The 21,917-nt window shown below is 32.3% G+C and overlaps 1 protein-coding gene across 1 annotated transcript in view; it reads right to left on the bottom strand.

Annotated features, from left to right (window-relative positions):
* LOC137920464 (uncharacterized) overlaps positions 1-18,820 on the bottom strand; it is a 32,546-nt gene extending 13,726 nt beyond the window's left edge. Inside the window, exons 1-8 of the mRNA XM_068763831.1 lie at positions 18,542-18,820; positions 7,427-7,647; positions 6,421-6,603; positions 5,521-5,734; positions 3,682-3,893; positions 2,431-2,610; positions 1,038-1,188; positions 167-320 (exon numbers count right to left, since the gene is read on the bottom strand). Coding sequence (XP_068619932.1) covers positions 167-320; positions 1,038-1,188; positions 2,431-2,610; positions 3,682-3,893; positions 5,521-5,734; positions 6,421-6,603; positions 7,427-7,647; positions 18,542-18,575 — 1,349 coding nt within the window. The 5' untranslated portion in view covers positions 18,576-18,820. The remainder of the gene's footprint in view (positions 1-166; positions 321-1,037; positions 1,189-2,430; positions 2,611-3,681; positions 3,894-5,520; positions 5,735-6,420; positions 6,604-7,426; positions 7,648-18,541) is intronic.
* Positions 18,821-21,917: the final 3,097 nt, after the last annotated feature.

Genomic DNA, 21,917 nt, shown 5'->3' with positions numbered 1-21,917 from the left:
GATAAAGGTAAGGTATAAATGTAAAAAAGATATATATTCGATTTTAAATCGGAGATATTACACATGTTCTATATATACAAAACAAGTCATATTTAAATAATTTTATAACTTTTATTTAAACGTTTGAATATTCTAAAAACTTTAATTTACAACTTATTATTAGAACTTGAATGAACCATCTACAAGGCTAGGGTCCGTCACGCGCCCAGTGAAAAGCAATTGTCTGGTGGCGTCGTCCTGGATGAAGAACATAAAAGGTTTGTTTGCTATGACTTCGTAGAAAGATTCTTCCTCGCCAAATTTATTCTCAAGCGTAATTTCTGGAAATTAAAAAATTATTTTATTTTATTTCAAAAATGTTTTTATTTATTTTCATAATTATTGTTAACTTGAGTTTTAAAGTAGTTTAGATACTGTAAAAATAGTAACTTAAAATCCCCTGTTTATTTTTACTAACAACCATTTTAGTTGTTTATATAATTACTTTACCTAAAATTACCTAATGTTTCAGGTGTTCAAGACATCAATTGATATTAAGACCAATATGAACATAAAAGTATTAAAGTATGTACATAAAAATAATCATGATAGATATAATAGATAATATAGATTGCTAGAAGACACATCGTTTTATCTTAAAGCTGAGTGTTACAATTTTTATAACAGTAAACGGAAGTTCTCTCTTATTTTAAGACGGAAGTTTTGATCAATGAATTGTGTATACAAAGATGATATGCCTATTTTTTATGAGATAGCCATGTGATAACATCACGACTACCAGTAATTAATATATATAATTAATATATTGATTTTTTTCTGATTTTGGTTAAATTTTAGGATATAAGATGAAGGTTTGTGTAACTAACCCAACTTATTGCAATGCATGGCTACTCAAGGTTTGAAAATAATGATACCTTAAAACCTTTTATAAATTTTGTAATCAATGGAATTTTTGCATTCAGTTCCGTGGCAGAATAGCTTATAGGAAACATATAAACAATTTCCGATTTATATTAACTGTAAAAGATTGAACAAACCTGTAGCCGAATAAGCTGTGCTGCCAAGTTCATTGTTCACAATACCAGTACGCTGCAACACCTTGGAGACTTTCATTCGAAAGGCCAAGTCGTGTACCCGAGCGATACCGGGAAAAGAGGCAGTGTCTTCAAAAGCTTGGCGGATCCCCAACTGCGATTACAAATGCAAATTACTTACATATAACATTAATTACAACTACTTCTTATTGATAGATAAGTTAGCTGATTGCTCGCGGTACTGCACCGAAGTAAAAACCCGAGAATTTCACAAGTTCTTATCTCCGAGTCTAGGGGAATACCCAGTTTTATCCAGCGATTTGTTAACTTAAATATTTATTTTATCAAGGTATTAAGACATCAATGGATTTTTTGTTCATATTTAGTGACTGTATATGTTTATATCTATAGGTTTGAGATCATCAAATCAATACGAAATAGAATACACATATGTTCACATGCTTGCAATGCTTTTACTAAACCTCTAATTATACATGGGCTTAACATGATCGTCGTATTCAGGTTTAATTACTTTCTTGTTTAATCTACGTGGTAACAGATGGCAAATATCAATATCAAATATTTATATATGCAAATATTGAGTCTTAAAAAAAACATTTTTATGTAATTATGTAAATGTTACCAAAAATTACTATTAATTGTTATCAAGAAAACAAAATTTTACATTAAAAGGTTTTTGTCTACGCGGCAACAAGATATACTGTTTGTTGACGGTTAGAAGAAATTGTTAGAAATATTTACTAATATTTCCATTAGTTATTTAGAAGACATACTTCTGAGTACAAAACTTATTTTCTTAATACAAACAAATTGGTGGAGATATATGTATGATGAGATATATAGTGTTGATACTGGTCGACTTTTCTTTATAAATAAAACCCTGTTTTTGCATGTTTTACTAACACATGAAATTGAGAAAATCGTGATAAATATATTTGTTGTAATCTATACAAAGCATTCAGACATATTTATATGTCTAAGAAATAGGGGTGATATTTTTTAAAAGTAAAAACAATATAATTTCCGACAACCTTATATTTAACTAACATTAATAATGTCTCGAAAGATCTTCGGCTTCGGCAGTTCAATCGACAATTAGTATTCTGACAATCACTTCGCAATACAAATTTATTAACATAAGTAATGTTCCCACACAATGGCTAACGAATAATCTCTCACAAACGGTTAACACATAATTACATGCATATTGTGATTTACATTAACAAAACTAACATGCAATTACAATTTGCTAATGCTCGCGATATGCGAAGCCATGTCGGACTTACAATCGAGTGCAGCCAGGTATATTACCACTTTCCCTTCGCCCGCAGCGACATCCACGCTGTAACACTAGCATGTACAACTGATATCTCACCTCTTTGAGCACACCATCTAAGATTGAAGTATAATCAAATTGGAACTTCGGCATAGAAATGTGAACCAAATGTCGCTGTAAACGAGACAACTCGGCGCGGAGGTCACTGAGATTGTTGAAAACTTGAGTCAAACCAGTCAGTGTGTTGGGTATCACAAGATACATAGCGAACTTTCTGCCCTGAAATTGATAAAAAAAACATTAAAGACAAAACATTACCGGAGTACCTTTTAAAAATTACCTAACGTTTTATTTTTTCATACTCATCAAATTATTAAAATTACCGGTGGACGCGTCGTAGGTAAATCCCCCATTAGGTTAACTAGCTACATAGTCGAGGTCAAGAGAAGTTGCTGGATGAGAGCAGCGCACGACTAGTTATCGTGACGATATTGAAGGCCTATATCGTGCAATGAGCGTGTATTGGCTTACACGATGATGATAAGTAAGATAAGGGTCAATATTTAGCCACTTCCGCACATGCAGTGGTAGTCGTGCAACAAAGTGCACTGCCCGCCAGCCAACTGGCAAATGCGTATGCGGCAAACAATGCGAATCACACAACTGCCACTGCCAAATCACTCAACACGTGTTTCACCCATCCACGGGGCATCTTCAGGAGTTATATTACACCGATTAGTGCAAAACATAGAGTGAACGGTGCACATGCATACGATGATGATAATAATTAAGTCGCATAAAAGTGTTTTGTTTGAGATAATTCTATGCTATTTGCCATGGAGGGGCCTATGATCGAGATTTCTCTACAAAATCTAATCAGGAATGAGGAGATTTGAAGATGAACGAAAGTATTCTACAGTTCAGCTACTACTAGTCCAGCGGATTGGCAAGTTGAAGCATCAGTGAGAAAGTTGCATAGCGCGGTGAACAGATTCGCACTGGGGTCTTCACTTGTGAAGTGGAGACAACTGACTAGCAAGCGCAGCGTATGATATCTACCCACAAGTAAGACAGATGACCTTGACGAGGTCTTCGAAAGACAGCATGAAGGCTACATCCAACCGTTCCTACTGTAAATGTACGGTGAAACCAAAGTCCAGCTGTGGTCATCTTTCGGAAATGATGATCATGATGATTAAGTATCAAGCATCATGCCTTCTGCTATAACTAAAATTGCCCAAGTCATTATTTGATAGTCTGGGTTATTTTTAAATATTCCTTAACAAAATTAGCTTCCATTAATTTTAATATTTACATTTCAACCACTTAACCAAATTGGGTGTAACTTACCAAGTACGGCATTCTTACAATCTTTGCGTCGAATTTGTTTGATTCTAAGTAATAAAACTTGTTTCTGACATGCATAAAGGGAACCTCTTTAGCACTTTTTGAAGTGACATAAAAATTGTGGACGGAAGTTTCGTTAGGGGAGAATTGGTGAAGCCAAGTGCCTTTGAAGTACAGTGTAGTTAATATAAGAACTGCAACGCCTGTAACGTCATCTGTAACATGCAAAAGCAACATTATGTAAATCAAATTTGTAAGCAAGGAATTCATTAACAAGTTAGAAAAACTTAATGACTTTAACTATCGTTTATTAACTGTCATAATTTCAATAACCTAATTATGATGATGGCTAATATTCTCTAAAAAAATACGTAATAAAATATATTGATGTTGTTAATTAACTTATTCCAGGGTTTTGAAAATATTAGAGAACGTCATCAGAATTGTTAGGTTATTAAGGCTAATATTATATCAAATTATACGATCATTAAAAAAAAAAGATTCCATCTAATCTGAAAACAGCTCGACGCAACACAGCGAAAGATAGAAATTGTACGGTTAACTTTTTTCCTTGTTTAATAAAATAATTATCATCTATTTATGGATCGAACTTTTTTTTGATGGATAATCCTATATGAGATATCCGCTGCAGTGCTAACGGACTTTTGAGGAGTAATTACTTGCCAAAACCTACGATTGTAATTTGATGTGTCTTGCCACATCTACGAGAACTCTTTCGCTCACTACCGTAGTATCAATTAATTAAACAAATATTTATTCATTCGAATATGTCTTGCTTAGCCAGTGGCGTACCTAGGGGGGGGCGGTGGGTGCGGTCCGCACCGGGCGGCACTTACCTTGGGGCGGCATTTTTTATATTTACTTATAATTGTAAAAAGCAACTTATTCATTTCAAATTTATTTTCTTTCTTGAATAATAAATGATTATTATAAGTTTAATATTTGTTTTATATAAATTATGATTAACTTTATGATTTCGAACATTATTCCTCGGTGTATATAAATGCATTTTAGTGTAAATTTTGGATTCTAATTCAAGAACAAGATAATAATTTTATTTTATTATTAAAATTCGTTGAATTCGTAAAAGGATCTTTACGACTTTGTTCGGCAATTTTTCCTAACTAAAATTATTTGATGTCAGTTTATAAATGTCATTCCTTTTGAAAAGTTTATATGATTACTTTGAAGTGATATATCAATATTTTTTTTAATCAAAAACCACTATTTGATTGACATATAATAGAAAGGGCGGCAAACTGGAGATCGCCCCGGGCGGCAAAAGTTATAGGTACGCCACTGTGCTTAACACTATTGAAAAGTAGAGAAAACATACACATACTACATATATACACTGCGAGGTTTAAAATGTTAATTCTGTCGAGAAGAACTTACAAGAAACTTGATAAATAATCTTTTTTGACAATTTAATAATTTTTTTTTTCAATCTTTTAATTGCCACATAAAGTAATGATTTTACATTACTGAGACACTAATTCGTAGATTATTCTTTAAACCAATAATAAAGCTCAGGTATACATACAGGTAACTTAACTACTTAGGATACAGGTGAAGCTGCTTTGATATTATAATGCAAGCAGAATTATAACGCCTGCCTCTGAGGGCTTCACATACATGTGACAATTCATCCCGAATCCGGAGTCAAAGAATTTTATAGTGATTAAAGGAGGTATGGACATATGCCTTAGTTTTTGTTTGGGGGTAAATTTTCCGAATATTCAAGATCCCTCTATTCAAGAAGCTTCTAGGAAGAGGACAGGATGATGTGGTCTCTCAAGTTGTGCTATTATAGACACGTACCTGCATTAACTAGATTTGGTAGCTGTCCCTGCGTGATGTTAGCAACCCATGAGTTTATGGAATTAGCAGCAGTGGCTGGATCGTTGAAGTCAATTTTCGCTATCTCAGTCTTGTAGTAATTCTCGGCGATAGCGGCAAACCGTTGACGAGGCTCGGCGCTAGCACCGATGTAAATTCTGCTTCCCAAGTTCAATATGTACTTGGAAGACTTCGTCTGTGCAACAGAATCAAATAGATAATTTACCAGAAACATTTTATTCCAACCATAAACACAAGATATTTACGAAGAAATCTGAATTGTTTCACTTGTATCCGCTTGTATAATTGTTTAAGTGGTAATTGTAAGAAAAACTTGTTTGATTTGAATAGATCAAATAGAAAAAAAAACTTCGTTTCTTTGTTAGCGTGGTTAACATTTATAACCTATAAATTAACATTGCTTGTAGAATTTATTTTTAATGTTATATTAAAATGGTATATATTAATTCCTTTAATAGTACCTTTTTTATTTCTAAGAAATATATAATTACAATAGAGAGAAAAGAAATTACTACTAAGTATTAACGTGTTAGTAACGCTGTTCTCGGAATTCTGCATTGAAATAGAAATAAGGAGATCGAACCACAAAACGTAGTAATCGAGAAAGCCTAGCAGATTGGTAAGTTTAACTGACAGTGGGTACACAAAATATCACGTAGAACAGATTACCGCTGGAGCTTTAAAGTGCTGGAGTGGAGAAAACTGACATGAACTATTTGAAGGAGATCTATTTCTAACTGGGGACTTCCTACGGCTGTAATGATGCTGAATGATAATACAATCGCTATACCGTCAATCTAAATCAAATATTTACATGTATAGTTACGTACATAAAGTGTTAATCAAATTGCAAATGCTTACCTGCAGAGAGTCCAATATGCTAGCAAATTTCTTCCGTACTTGACTTTTATCGAGATCGAAGCCTAACACTGAAGAGAGCTCTGCTTGCGTCGCTCCCGTTGCGGCCTCTGTCAGTATAGCCAGTGCCAGTTTGAGACCTAAAGGCGATAGCAGAAAGTTTTCTTCTGATGACGCCGCTACTCGCTGAAATAATAAGTATTATTTATTACTTTTTTGCTTAAAATTTCCGTTAGTTCTTTAAATAACTATAGTATTATTGACATATGTCCAATTAATGAATATTGGATTTTAATTGTTTTATGTACCTTAATGCAAAGAGCAAAGACAATAGTTGATACGAACATTTAGGCAAAAATTATATGTTACATATTAGCAGGTGGATATGGAACCCAGCATATGGTTTGGCACGTTTGGTTTGAAGAGAGTTGTTACACAGTACAATTATGACAAAGATAACGCTTTACAAAACCGAACATAGCCGATTATCTCGCTCTAAGCTGATATTCCAAATAAAATGTCTAGTTTTATATGTGTAGTTGCAACATATGAGTACAATTCCGGCGTCTATGTGTGATATTATTTTTTTTATATTTTTTATACCTGCAGCATTTACAAAATTCTGTGTAGCAACTTTTTATTATAAGTAAGGCGTCATCTTTTTTAAACATTTTAAATTATTAATACTGAAATTTTTAAAATTCTTTTTTCAAAAGTTTACATCGGTTTCTTAATAAAAACATTAAAAACTGTTATAAATTCATACATTTTACGAATTAAGTTGCATTTTCTTAACAAACTTAAACTAAATATTAGTCTTAAATAATATAGTTTAATAGTAACGATACTTTGTCTAATATCTGTTGCTAGCAACAGTTTTTGCAATTTGTATATAATGGATTTCGAAACCTTTTTGATTTGTCTTTGCTTCATAAACTTGTTTAAATAAAATCGACTAAGACGCGTATCGTCGTAAAATATTTTTTTAATATAAAAACCAAAGAAATACCTTTGTAAGTGTCCAATCAAATCCGTCAAACTCAGCGGCAGCCGGATAATAATTATCCATGGATTCCAGATATTCTGGATCAATTAACGAGACATTGTATGGTGTGATAGCTGCGACCTGACTAGCCGCAAGCGGCGCCTGGACCTTCCCATCGCCAAAGATTTCGCGAATTATGTCCGATGTCAAGTAAGTCTCGCTCTGCGCCCATTGTATGATAGTCACTGAAAATCATATAAACTGTTACAACGCTTATATATACAACGAAAGATCATCTACAAATCTTTATTCGTAAAATTTACGTACTTAGAATTGTTTTCATTAATTTTTATAGGTTTCGAAAATTTTCATTTATTTTTGATTAATCTATTTACTTTATCATGCACCTAGGAACATTTGCACAGATGACCTCTGTACGTCATTGATATAATCCCAGAATAGCTCAATTTATTAGACTAGATTTAGCTTCTCTAAAATGGTCGCAAGAAGTCGCTGGATGCGGGCAGCGCAAGACCGATGGTCATCGTAGCGGTCTTTACGGAAAGTAATGGACGACCGATAACGATGATTATTACATACAGAATATCTACATAACGCAAATGTATATTTATGATACCGACATCTTTACTTTGTTTCATTTTTCATTTTAATATTGTGAAAACTTCTAATTAGTCTTTCCTTTTTTATTCTGTTCTTATCTATTAATCTATCTAGATAATATTTTATAATCTTTTAACTTAAAGCTAAGAGGGTTTCAAATGCGCTCTAATCTGTGAAGAGCCCACGACAAACTCAAAGACACTTTTTTGTCGTTATTTTAACAATATCCTTAACACAGTAGTAGAACAATTCATTCCAAGATTTTTTATCGCTAAAAAACTCTTTCACACTGTATAAGGATTTTTAACAAGTTTTAGGTTAATAATGAACTAAGTTTATCATGTTAATTCTGAAACAATTTACGGGAGAGTATTGAAATAAAAATAATTATTTGTGAAACCTAGTACTAATACTTGAGAATATCAAAGGTTTATTGATATGCTCAAATTATAGCTCTGGTTACTTTAATTGAATTTCCTGCAAAAAGTATTACATAAGAGTCATACTTTTAAATTAAAAGATTCAATTGGAACGAATCAAAAAATGATTGTATTGTATCGAACTTCTGATATAAAGTATGCGAATCTTGTGCGCATGATTATCGATAGTATAACTCGTTTATCTGCTATTAATTGTACATAGAAACTGTCCGTCTACGATTTCTTTCTAGGTAATATTTTTATATGTCCAGACGAGAAGGGGAAGTTTCATAGCGTACCTGTCTAAATACTGTTCCATTAAAAAGTGTTACGTTGCGGCATTCAAAATGTCAACCTACATTACATGCGATTGCCGCACTAAGAGGCATTCAGACAGAACATATCGCCGGATCCACGAGTTCGATGGAAATATCATCAACATCATGTCAGCCGATAGATTCCCATTGCGTTGCAAAGTCCTCCGCCAAAAGATCGCCACGATGAGCGGTCCTGAGATTTTCTTTGACTATGTCCTTCCAGTAGGAGCCTACCCGACGATGGCGATAAAAATGCCATACATAAGCTGCTGTGGTTTCTAATCATTAAACAATCCCTACTCTCTTTTCCCGTGATCCCGTGGCGGCTAAGAGAAAAATATTTACGAAATTATATTTTTCCCGGACATCGAGTTGGCTGGACACGGTTCTGGCACAGATACTCGCGGGGCATAGGGGATTCTTGGAGTATCTACACAGGTTTAAGCTCAAAGGGAATCCCACGTATGTGCATAGCGGTGGACCAGACCATGGTAGGCATAATCATTTGCTCGTATTTAGTAGAGAGAGAAGATAGATTGCAGCAGCATTGCCACCCTGCTGGGAGGTGACAATAGAATCCATATTTATACACTACTGCAAAGCAGTAATAAGTAATGCAATAAAAATAAATAAGACGTAATAGAGTAAAAATTGTGGTGAAGTAATGAAGTAGTAGTGTAAGGGGGATAATACAGGGAGGGTTTGGAAATAAAAGTGTGGGATAAAACATAAAGGATGATAGGAAAGAAAATTGAACAAAAGTTATGAAAATCAGAAATTATAAAAGAACTCAAAGTTCCAAAGTAAAAAAAGAGATAATAATGACGAAAGCCTTAACGTTAATACACCACCGTATAAAGGCGTAAACAGTCGTGTAAAATTATATTTCTTTACTTTATTAGTGTTTTTACTTTTACTTGTAATTTCTTTTACTTTTTAAAAGGAAATATCAAAAAGTACAATGTTCCCGTTTTTTTTTTTTCATTAAAATTTTATTATTTTAAGAATTTCAATTGGTACAATACACTCTCATGCAATGACTTTGAATTATTATATAATACATTAGAGACACGAGTTTATTAAACAAAAACTTGTAAAGAAATCTTATAAAAATACGATGGATTTTCAATGATAATAAATGTTCGAAATCGCAATATATTATAAAAGTGATCACAAAAAATCCGTCTGAGTTTCTTGTGAGCCCTTCTCAAATCAGTATGTGTTTGGAACCCTCGTTGATTTATGTTGAAGGGTGCACCCATACATTAAAGGGTAGCTTAATCTGATTCTATCTTCCACCAATTTAGGCTCTTCTGGCATTCTTGTCATGACAGGCAGAAGTTCTTAATTAAACTAATAAAATAAATACACTAAAAACTTGTAGAGTTTTATAGTAAAAATTATAGATAATGTCTCAACACGCTTATAATAACGGCTGCCTCACAAACTGGTTTTTGGTAACTTGAAATCAACTCCTATATTCTGATGCGGTTTTCCTTAAAGTTATTATACTTTATATATTTCCTCAATGACGGGGTTTGCCTGAAAATTATCCAATGATGTCTGTACTTATGGTAACGCGTTCTACATTTTTAGTAAAAATACATTACTGTCAGAATGCGGGTAATATATATTAATCATCTCTCAAGGTTGTGATCTCATTATTGCAATAATAATTGTGTGTTTTAGTTGTCATTTTGACGAGTCAGTTGATTACTGCAAGATGATAGAATTGTGGGTCTATTATTCTATTTTATTCTTTTTATTTTATATATCTATTGTAATTATACTTTTTGTAGAAAAATCAATTAACCATTTTAAACTAAAATTTGAGCATATCTGAAATACATTTCTTTCTTTCTACGAGTTACATAATATACATATTCACTACTTATAATATTATGAATTTTGTACAAACATAAAACAAACATGTGAATTAGAATTTTTAATTGCAAATAACGATTAATTTTAATTATTTAATCGTACAAAATAAATTAATAAAACATTTTCTTGGAAGTTTACACAGATACTGCATTAAAATAGTATATTTCTGGCCATGTGTCACTCACACGTCTTCTCTGGACGAGATTCAAACAAGAACTAAGATACAGGTAGGGTTGATCCGGTTAATAATGTCAATAGCCTTGCTGACTACGCGGTGGTCACCCGTCGACGCCCCGCGGTCGACTGGTTGACGTCAAAAACTCCGAGACAGAGATTGTCAAAGCAATAATAGTGTTAAACACAACCATTATATAATAAGTATATATAGACACATTACGAACATGTCCTGATATTCACAATAAAAATGGGTTATTTGATTTTTATTATCCATCACTATAAATACTCGACTCGACGAGAAGACTTTGCTCAAAATTTATTGAAAAGATCGAATCGTGAATGAGGTGATCCGTAGACGAACGAAAGCAACCGACGTAATTGACTGGTAGATTGAGGTGTCAGCGGGGCAGGCCACAAAGAAAAAACTAAGGGTTGCAGAGTGTTCAAGATTCTGGAGTGGAAACAACTTCGCTAGGCTAATTGACCAATTTAAATAGCAATAGTCAGATAATGTGCAAAACAGATAGCAGCTGGAGGTTCTGGAATTTGAAATCACGGATCGGCAAGCACAGCGTGGGACATCCACCTACAATATTGATATACAAGCTCGCTACAGTCGTCGGCAGACGCTGAATACCGGTCCTTGCTACAGTATTCGTTTTAAATTTATAAGTGTATATTTTAATCATTATCTATTAATGTCATACGAAGCAAAAGCTGGGAAATCCAAATCGTATTTACAGACGATATAAAATAGATATTAAATTGTCATCAACAATACTGTTTTTCATTCTGTTCTGTTTGAATTTAGGACAAATTAATTATATAATATTTTTTTAATGATTACATCCATTTACTTTGAAATATAATAGTGAATCGCTAACGAAATACGAAATAGATCGAAATATCATTTAATATACTTTGGTACCTAATGACGGCATTATTGTCAAAGAGACTTACCATCATTGGTAAGTCTCTTTGACAATAATGCCGTCTACATGATTACCTGAATAGCTTCTCCATCGTCTGTTAATTTTTCAAGGTCGTGTCTTTCGAAACGTCTTGATGGAATAAATAACAAGCTCTTTCCGTACTTACCTGTATGGTTTTTTATCACTTGCTTTCCCTACAATCAATAATTTTTCGAATTTAACTGGTTGTCTGTGGGCGATGTGGCTAAAATAATTAGGACTTGTTGGTAGCATATTGTGGAGGCCCTGGACATAGGCAGGTCGAGGATGGACTTATTGATTCATCTTGCTATCCATTGAATTAGTAGCGGAATTAATAACGCGCAAATATATATGTTCAGGATTGAAAGAAACAGTCTAATTCTTTTTTAAAGAAAACTATGGGAGAACAAACTAACAGACTTCGTAATTTAACTATAGTTATTTATGAGGTTATTTTGCGTGGTATCAGTCACCTCAACCTTAAATTGACCCGACGATAGCCGATATAATGATGAATGTTTTATTGAAAATCCAAAAGATAGCACCGAGTAGAAACATGATTTATAAATGTTTATAAATTGAACCAGCTGTCGTAAATATTGTAAGAGCATCTTATGTAAAAAGATCATGTTATATTTAAATCGTGTCGTACAGATTGTTAGTTTGTGTCTACATCACCTATGTTACATTACCAATGACAATTCGAATTAATTTTGGGTATAAAATTAAAGGAAATATTCATCATGATTACCACTTCGGCGGTGCCTATTGCTGGACATAGATCATCAACTAACACTGATGAGAACGTCCAGTTTGTTTCAGACTAAGAACGTCCTATTGACTATTTAAACCGCGTATTTATGAATAGTGAACTGTGACCACCACACGATGACAAGTGTACGAACAACCTATTATAAATTGCTGCTCAGAATATATACATAATTCAAATTTATATAAAATCGTAGTCGTTATCAGGTAAACCTTATAAGCTGTCTTACCCATTTGAATATAATGATATAATGTAAAATATATTTTTATAAGTATATACTAATAATACATAATTATTATAAATTATTTAGTTTTTATTTTTCGAACGCTAATATGTACAATAATATTTTGTATCATCATTAATATCATTTCAGGCATAAGATGTCTACTGCTAGATGTGAGCTTCCTCCATAGATTTTCAATAAGACCAACTTTGAAAGGCCCAAGGTTCTGCAAGCTATGTAACCTTCTCGTTGTCTTTTCAACTTGTCAATTCGCGGGGCAATGTCGGTTGCTGTCATTCTTCTATGGATCTTTTCATTCTCGATTCGATCTCGTAGAGAAATCTCGCAACTATTCAGGTAATACTTATAGATCATCGCATTTTTTTAATTAATAATAATTGTTAGGTTTTCAAACGCGTTCAAAACTTAAGATATTAATTTATTTAACAACGTGTAAAATTTGTAATGTAGATATCAGAAGTAATGATAATTTTTTAATCTTTTAGTGAAATTTATTGTAGCTATATTATGTTAGAAGACGCTAGTTGGCTATATTGAATATGTATGGGGAGGAGTACATCCAGTAATGTAAGCTCTACGATTCAAATAATAATGATTATGATATTATGATACGCTAATAGCACCTTCATGGTTGGTAAGAGAGAAATTATGAAGTAAACTCAAAAAAAGAAGTTTCGATATAGACGGTGGTTAGTTTTTTTTTAAGTCTGCTAAAACGTAACTTTTTTAAAGTCGCAACTCTACTAGTTTAACCGGTTTAACTAAAAATACAGACATGATAAAACACTGTGACTTCCGCAATCTACTGTATGAAATGAAAGCAAATTGATTAAATGCGTTAGTACAGGGTATCCGGTGACGGAATTCGGATTTCAAATGTAAAGAAAATTTAGATTAAATAGTTAGCTATTTATGTAAGTTTTAAATTTATACAACACTAAAGGAAATAATAACAAGACTTGAAATGTATTCTTCGTAAACTGCAAAGCTACAGACCGCAATGTTTATTAGCTATGACTATATATAAGCGGAAAATCCACAGAATATGACTTAAGACGTTGAACGGAATAACCATTCTGATTTGAATAACACATGTGTAAAGTATTTACGGAGCGATAGCGGAGGAATAGAATCTTTATACAAAGGCAATGAAATAATATATTTTTATGAAAATTATTTGTGTTGCTGTATAAGTTGATTAGTTTGATTTAATGTGGAAAAATGATAAAGAAATTAAAGAAACAATAAAAAATTCGTAGACGAACGAAAGAACCGACAAATCCAAGCGGAGTGGCATGGTCAAGTGGCAGTGGGAGACCACGCACTGGTAAAAGCAGCATACGACCACACATAAGGTGGACAAACCTCTCAGTTAAGCAACTATTCAAGTAATATTAAATCTTATTCATTAACCAATCTAATATTTTTAGCTTTAATCAGAACAAATTAAGTATTTATCGCAATTTTTAAGAAAACATATCTTAAATAAATAATAATTCGAAGATTTCCAATGTGTGAAATGAAATCCATCATGAGAAATTCGAAATGTGGATATAATAAGAGTCTATGTGTAAAAGACAATGATAATAATGATGACTGATTTAGTCAAAACTATTGTAGCTGTATTGTATTAGAAGATACTGGATGCTGGCCGCTTCATTCTGGTCATTTTGAAAATGCATGTTTTTCTTAACAAATAGAGATTTTTTTTATTTAAATATTAATTTTGATAATAGTTACAATTTGGATAGTACAAAACATCACTCAGATTTATATGAAGGCTAAGTTTAATGGAACTGATATTGTAGCGACGGAGCCCTCTTCGGGGTCCAGATCTCACGCCACTGGATTTTTTCTAAGGATAAAGATCCACGTTTACGCCGATGAAGCGACAATGATTACACAGTTCAATAACAACATTCGTGAAGAAATGTCAGTTATACCACGAGCGATGTGGCAGCGAGTTTCCACGAATTTGCAATCTAGATTTAAGGAGTGTGTATGATAAGATTGCACAAGCCTCAGTGTTGTTACTTTTAAAAAATAAGATTCCCATGTGTTACTATATTATAACTTCATAGCCCACCCAGGACTTGGTCGTAGAAAATAAACTTATATATAAATGGTATAAAATAAATAACATGGTGACATTCGATGTTGTACCTGTTATTAAGAGGTACTAAGAGATGGCAAACATTAAACATAGACAAAATTATAAACTTCAAAACAAAGATACCAAAGCTCGAAACAGACTGCCTACTTACTTCTGCCCCGGGAACGTCTAAAAACGGTTTTGTATTAATCAATTATAATTTAAAAGATATAGATTTACGTCTATGTAGAAGTAATAAAAGGTGTTAATAACAACACATTCGCATCAATAACAACAGAATAATTTAGTACAGAAGGAATTTACCACTAAGCATTGTTTATAAATTAAAAAAAAGCAGGATAAAAAGATTTTTTAATTAATTACTTTTTTAATGGCAAACACAGTTTTACAAAAAAATAAAGTTGAGTGATTAAGCGTTATTTCGATTCAAACCTGGTTGAATTTTTTTAATTTACCAAGCCACTATAAACATATATGTGAACATGTAGTGACACCATTAAATAATTGAATTTTGACATTTTCCTGTATCCATATTTGATATTCATGAATAGCAGACATTAACGTTCGGTAACGTTAATGTAAATTCTTACACTCTCCGAATTCAAATACTCCGTTTCAAACAATTTCTAATTCGAATTCAAATTTGAACGAGGAGTTATTTGAAGGATTTGAATTCGGGCGCCGCCAATAATTTGGGGTTATTTTTGAGAAGTAAATACGTGTATAGGTAGTAATTTACAAGCACCCGCAAAACGCGTATAGTTCTAAAAAGAAATTAATTGTTTATATCATTATTATTCCAAAATCAAAATAGTTGTACTAACCATTATTCTTTCGACTACCTAATTCACGATCCATATTGATTAAGCCATCTTCTAGATTTCCAAACGGAAAAAAACAATTATCGGTTTATCCCCGACCGTAACGTAATTAAGTCTACAAAAACAAAGAATAGAAAACGCGGAAAATTATTTACATTATTGCCCTAAATATATTAATCCTCTAATCTAAAAATGTATATAGATTGCCATAAAACCTGGCTAATTTATTAATTCACTTATATTATTAACAACTTAGAATCATTTATAGTGTTCACTCGAGTACGTAATGAGAAGAATGCTAAAAGAACCCAATTCGGTAGAAACTAGGATTAAATTAAACTCCCTTATAGTGGCATTCTTTAATTTAAAAGCTACGAGGATTTCAATCGCACCGTGATCTGAGAAAAGCCCGCAACGTCTGCGTGTAAAAAATTCTATCTTTGAATCCACCATTCCAGTATTTTTTTGTCATTTATCCATATTTACATTTAAAAATTATTTACCCAAAATCCATCTTGTTTATAAGACTATAAAAGGCGTTTAGGGTGAAACATAACTAAAGCTAAAAGAGTACTCAACTAAGACCAGAGACTCAAGGCAAAAGAAGACGAAGACTGACACAAAAATAGGCGAAATCCTTGTTTCGTACTTCATTTACTTTTTATATGTTATGTTCGAGGAAAGTATTTTCTTAAATTTTAAGCTTTAATTAAAAGTTTTTTTTTTAATCATACTTAATATAATAACTTTTCTACAAAACAAATAGAATTTGAATCTTCTTACGATCCTGTTTCTTAGACAATGTTCGAAAACAAACAGGAGTATTAACGAGATATGACTCTTCGGTAATAGGGGTAGAAAATATGACTTGTTTTTCTCTGCAGTGTTCGTGACAGAACTTATGACCGCATGATCATTCATTGCCATTTCAGATATAAGACGCCCACAGCTGGACAAAGCCCTTCCCCAGTGACTATTGTAATAGTTGGCAACGGCCAGCATTCAGCGTCTTCCCAACGGTCCTAACTAGGTCCTAAATAGGTCATCTATTTTGATGTTACAGAATTTAATAAGATATGCTAAAAAAATACTTTTTAGCTCTTTGTGCTATATAAACAAATTAAATTAATTCGTAAAATTTATATCAACTTCATTTTATACATAGAAACACACACTTTTTTATTGAAGTGTTTATGACAGAACGTATGACCTAAGTACGTACATTATAATTTCTTAAAAACAAGTTAGTGTTACCATTTTGAACAGTTAGTTCATATGCCAACAATAAAAAACTAAACTGCTTTTAGAAAAGACAAAATTCGTATACTGAGGTCCACAAAAATTTATCTACTTTCGATAGAGAAAAATTAAAATGTTGGCCTAATTTCACTTATCAATTTCGGCAGATATTTTGAGAAGCTCAATGCCAGACTGTTTCTCGTAAAAATCAGTACCTTTCATGTTCAACAGAACATAGTCGCAACGCTAATTTCCATTGTTAGATCTAATCTTCGCATTTTTTTCGTGCTTAAATAACATGGAAAAAATGTAGCTGCAGCTTTTTTACAGATTGCACGGGAACCAGCTAAATTTTGAATGTGATTTAGAAGAAAATAATCTGAGAACTTCTGATCTAACCGCTAATGTTAAAGGTACATAAAATATAATAAACTAAAATCTTTATTCACATATACGACACCACCTTACCGAAAATAGGCGTACTACCTGTATTTATACAAAATATAATAACTTGCTTTAAGACAATTCTATAAAACATCCCATCTGTTTTAACAACATTCAGACACGAGGTTTAACGACAAAATAAGCCGATAATTTAACAGTGCCATGAAAACAAAATAGAATACAGTATATGCTTTACTAGCCAAAATTAGTATGTATATTTATATAGTCACTTTAATGACAGATATATATAACACCTATGTCCTTCGTCAAGAGAAAAAACCTTCAGAAATAAAATAGATTATTAATTTAGTCAGCAAGACAATAATAATGAGAAGAAAATTAAGGATTCGAAACCAAAAAGTAGTTACCGTTTGAAACATTGATTAGTTTATAATCTATATAACCGGTAAATTCTTAAATTAGTCAGCGGGAAACAAAACAACACAAAAAATGTTGTAAATTTTTAACAGACTGCGCGAAATGTATATTTTCAATGCAATGCGCATTAGATTAAAGATTTACTTTTAGATTCTAATCGGTTTTATGATACATCGGCTTTATGTAAAGGTTAATCACTATAATTTTTAGCTTTTGTATAAATCGAATTAGCTTGAATACGCAAGAAATATTAAAATGATAGTATATTAGTCCGGTAAGCAGATGAGTATTTAAATTTCCTGTTTACCTCCCAAAAAGTATACGTCATTCAAATGAATCAGAACTTTATTTCTTTAAATTCTTAGTGAAATATTTGTAGATATCAAAATAAAAATAAATCTAATTCGATTTATTTTAAAAGGATATGAAAGATTTTTTTATTTTGCGTTTTGTATCTGTCAAGGCCATAGGTCGAGTTATAGCAAAACTAGAAGAAACAAGCGAGAAGGCTGTGCGAATAAACTTTATAAGAATTCTTTAACCAACATCTAACTGATTCGTTTAAATTTTATCTCGAAGACAAGCAAGGTTAGTTATCTTAAATTGTTCGACCTATGTTAGTAATGCTATCGTGAATTAAATAGTAATAATTTTAAGATTATATCAAATGTCATTAACAAAAAAAACAGAACAGTATTTTGTTAAATTCAATAACATTTCACTTCAAAAGAGAAAAACAAAACATATTTTTTTTACTTACCTAAATAAAATGCTATATGAAACCTCAAACTCATCTTGCAAACACTAATAAAACAAGGAAAAACCAATGATAGAAAAAAAAACCCGACTTCAAGGTGTCACTAAACGATGATATGTTTTATTTAAACGACGCTACGAACTCATTACAATTTTTTATTATTGTTCTCACTGAATTCTTGTTTAAATAAAGTGTCCAAATATTTTTTTCATTATAAATTCATTGTTGTTACAAATACGTGTACACCCGATAGAGAACGAAACGGTACTGGTTATGTTGTGGTTATGTTCAATGCTCTTGAATATAAGGTCTCATCATAACCAGTTTAATCAGTTTGCAAAAGCACTGACAAATAAGAGGAATCTACAAGAAAGTAAGCGATGATATGCGATGATACGTTTACAAAGATTTCCAAATTTCTAGTATAATATATAACATGTTTTTAGGCAAACTATCCTGTGTTATAGAAGCTATCGCGTCTTTGCAAATTGAACACCTTCACAGTTTTGTTACATTATCACCTTGATGAGGTTAAGTTCGATATGATATTTACAATCTTAATTTCGAAGTAATTTATCATTCTTTATTTTCATAACATTACTTCTATTTCTAAATTGATAAACCGTTTTCTGATTTTAGCCATGATGTATTTTCATTGAAGAAATATTATTAGTGCAATCTACTATATATCCATTACACTACTCTACTACTATAATCTAATACAAGATTCCAATAAGATAGTTGTATGATTATTTTAAGTGACTAACCTTTTAAAATAGCAAAAAAGGATCTTGTAAAATATGAAAGACTACAAATAAGCAAATAATTAAAGTTACGATATTAAATGCGAATTTGTATAATATTATAATGGGCTTCACCCAAATTAATGATGGGTTATATTAAAAAAAACTTTAATTCTGTCACTAATTACAGATGTTATGGGAATATATAAATATAATGATACTTTAAAAAAAAAGTTTTGACGGTATTTATTTATCTATCCGGCGTGATATAATTGTCGAAAAAATACTAATTCTGATGTGGTGTGATCCCAAAGCATGGACGGTATTATTTTATAACTCTGATTTTCATGCTTTTGGTGGACTCTAACTTTCTTTGGACTTTCTGTGGTAAAGCACACTCATGCTTTTTTTAATCGTGCGTAAATTTTATATCTTTGTACCAAAAATATGATTTATATGTACGAGTAATAAATAATTACATTTATATTTAATCGCTTATTCACATATATAAAGAGTATTTACAATTTACACAACCCTAATACAACAGCAGCGTTGACATCACTTATCGAGTCGCAAATTCAAATGGGGTTCGAATTTAAACGCATAAAAATGATTTTATTTAAAAGTAATATGGCCGTAGTGGCCAGTAATATGGAGCGTGAACGCTACGTCATTCATACTTATATGTCCAGCGGTTTATCAATAACCATTTACGTAGTGGATTTTTACCTCTGAAAAATATTGAGTCATCTTCAATTATGAAACGTAAAATGCTAATTCGAATAGTTATAGCATGGCAAATACACTAGTTTGTACATAAAATTGAATTTTAAAAAAGAATTGTGATAATTCTGTCACATGAGAATCATCATCATTACCATTACGTCAGCGAATAGTCACACACAGCCCTACGTGCGACTACCCACGACATTGAATACGTCATCAGACAACTTAGTCCCGGCTTACCCACGCTGCGTCTACCGACTTCAGAACCCAACGGCTGTCTGTTGCACGAGCGATGTGCCTCGTCCACCACCACTTCTGATTAACCATTCTTCGAACTACGTCGGTAACTTTGGTTCCTCTGCGGAAATCCTCATATTTTATTCGATTTAACAGCAAAACACCGACCTAGTGCCTTATAAGGTCCATCGTATCGGTTGATATTTAAAATATATAATGAATATATAATATTATCTTTAAATTCTATGAGAATATACCATATCTCATCGACTACTTTTTCCGCCTCCAAACAGTACCGTCGTTATTGTTGGTGTCTGGTGAAATAACTCAATAAATCCCTTTTATATATAAACAAAAACTAGTTAATAACTCTCTAATAACCTGAAGCATTATTATAAATGATAGTGGAGCTAAATGAAGCTTTAAATTGTTTTACTACTGCATTAAAGAAATTGTAATAACAATCACAATAATAATGTGAGTTTACATCAACAGTGAAGATGCGTTTAAACCCTCCTAGATAAAGAACAGATTAATATACAATTAAGTTTAATCTTTGAAAATGTTGTGAAGGGTAGCGTGATTATTTTTAAAATAATCCTTTCTGCAATGTCTGTTTTATTTTTCTGAATAAGTTGGAAATAAAAATAACTTTTAGTTTTAGGACGCCATTATAAGATAGCACATTCTAGTTTAAACTTCCGGCATTCTTTTTATGACATAAGATCGATAATAAAAGGATGAAATGACATTAAGATGGTACGTCAAAATCAAAATTTAGATCTTTTATTTTTAAATCTTAAAAGCACCACAGAGTGCAAAACATAACAATTAAATGAAAATTAAATAAAAACAGATCTTATTTTTCTCTCTAATTTACTGCTCCTACTTGGCAACGATAGCGAAAATGCTCCGAGAAACTATTTTTTACTATTTACATTATCATTATTTCAGACATAAGATGTCTACAGCTAGACATAAGCTTTATTAGTTTTCAAAAGGATAGATAGAGTCCAGTGTCTTCCGAAGTCCTTAACCAGGTTGTCTGTTCACTTGCGGGTGGACATTTTACGTTGCGCTTGCCGATTCGGGGTCTCCACGAACCTTAAAGCCTCAACGGCCATCTGTTCTCCCTGAAAGGCTCTGCATTTTAATCCACTTACCTGTACCTAATTTAATAAATAACTACAAACAAAAAGATTATGCGAGCGAACAACAAACCTTAATAGTGCACTATGACATTGATCTTTTTTATGGTTTTGGAGACATTGTCCATAAATTGAGAAAAAGAATATTTGTCTAATAGATTCAGGCGTTACCTTGCGGAAGTCCATACTAACCAAGAAAGGGACTAATAAATAGCTACTTTCGCTATGCAGCAGTAGTCGTGCAATGAAGTGCACTGCCCGCCAGCCTACTGATAAATGCGCGTGCGGCAAACAATGCGTAACACAACTACCACCGTTAACTCTACACGTGTTTTACCCCTCTGGGGGGCATCCTCACATGTTACACCGACCAGTGCCGAGTAAAAAAGTAGCTATATATTAGTCCCTTTCTTAGTTAAGAATATTTGTGCTAGTGCGGATTTGTAATTGGACCAAACATTTGCTTTGTGTAATTATTATCTAATACACCCGTAGTTTTTAGCCGCAGTCTTACATATAAATAAA

The sequence above is a fragment of the Battus philenor genome, unplaced genomic scaffold, assembly GCF_028537555.1.
Source record: "Battus philenor isolate CCGP_79_NKW_IND1 unplaced genomic scaffold, ilBatPhil1.0.hap1 SCAF_18, whole genome shotgun sequence".
NCBI classification, from domain to species: Eukaryota; Metazoa; Arthropoda; class Insecta; order Lepidoptera; family Papilionidae; genus Battus; species Battus philenor.
This window is presented reverse-complemented; position numbering and strand designations above follow the sequence as displayed.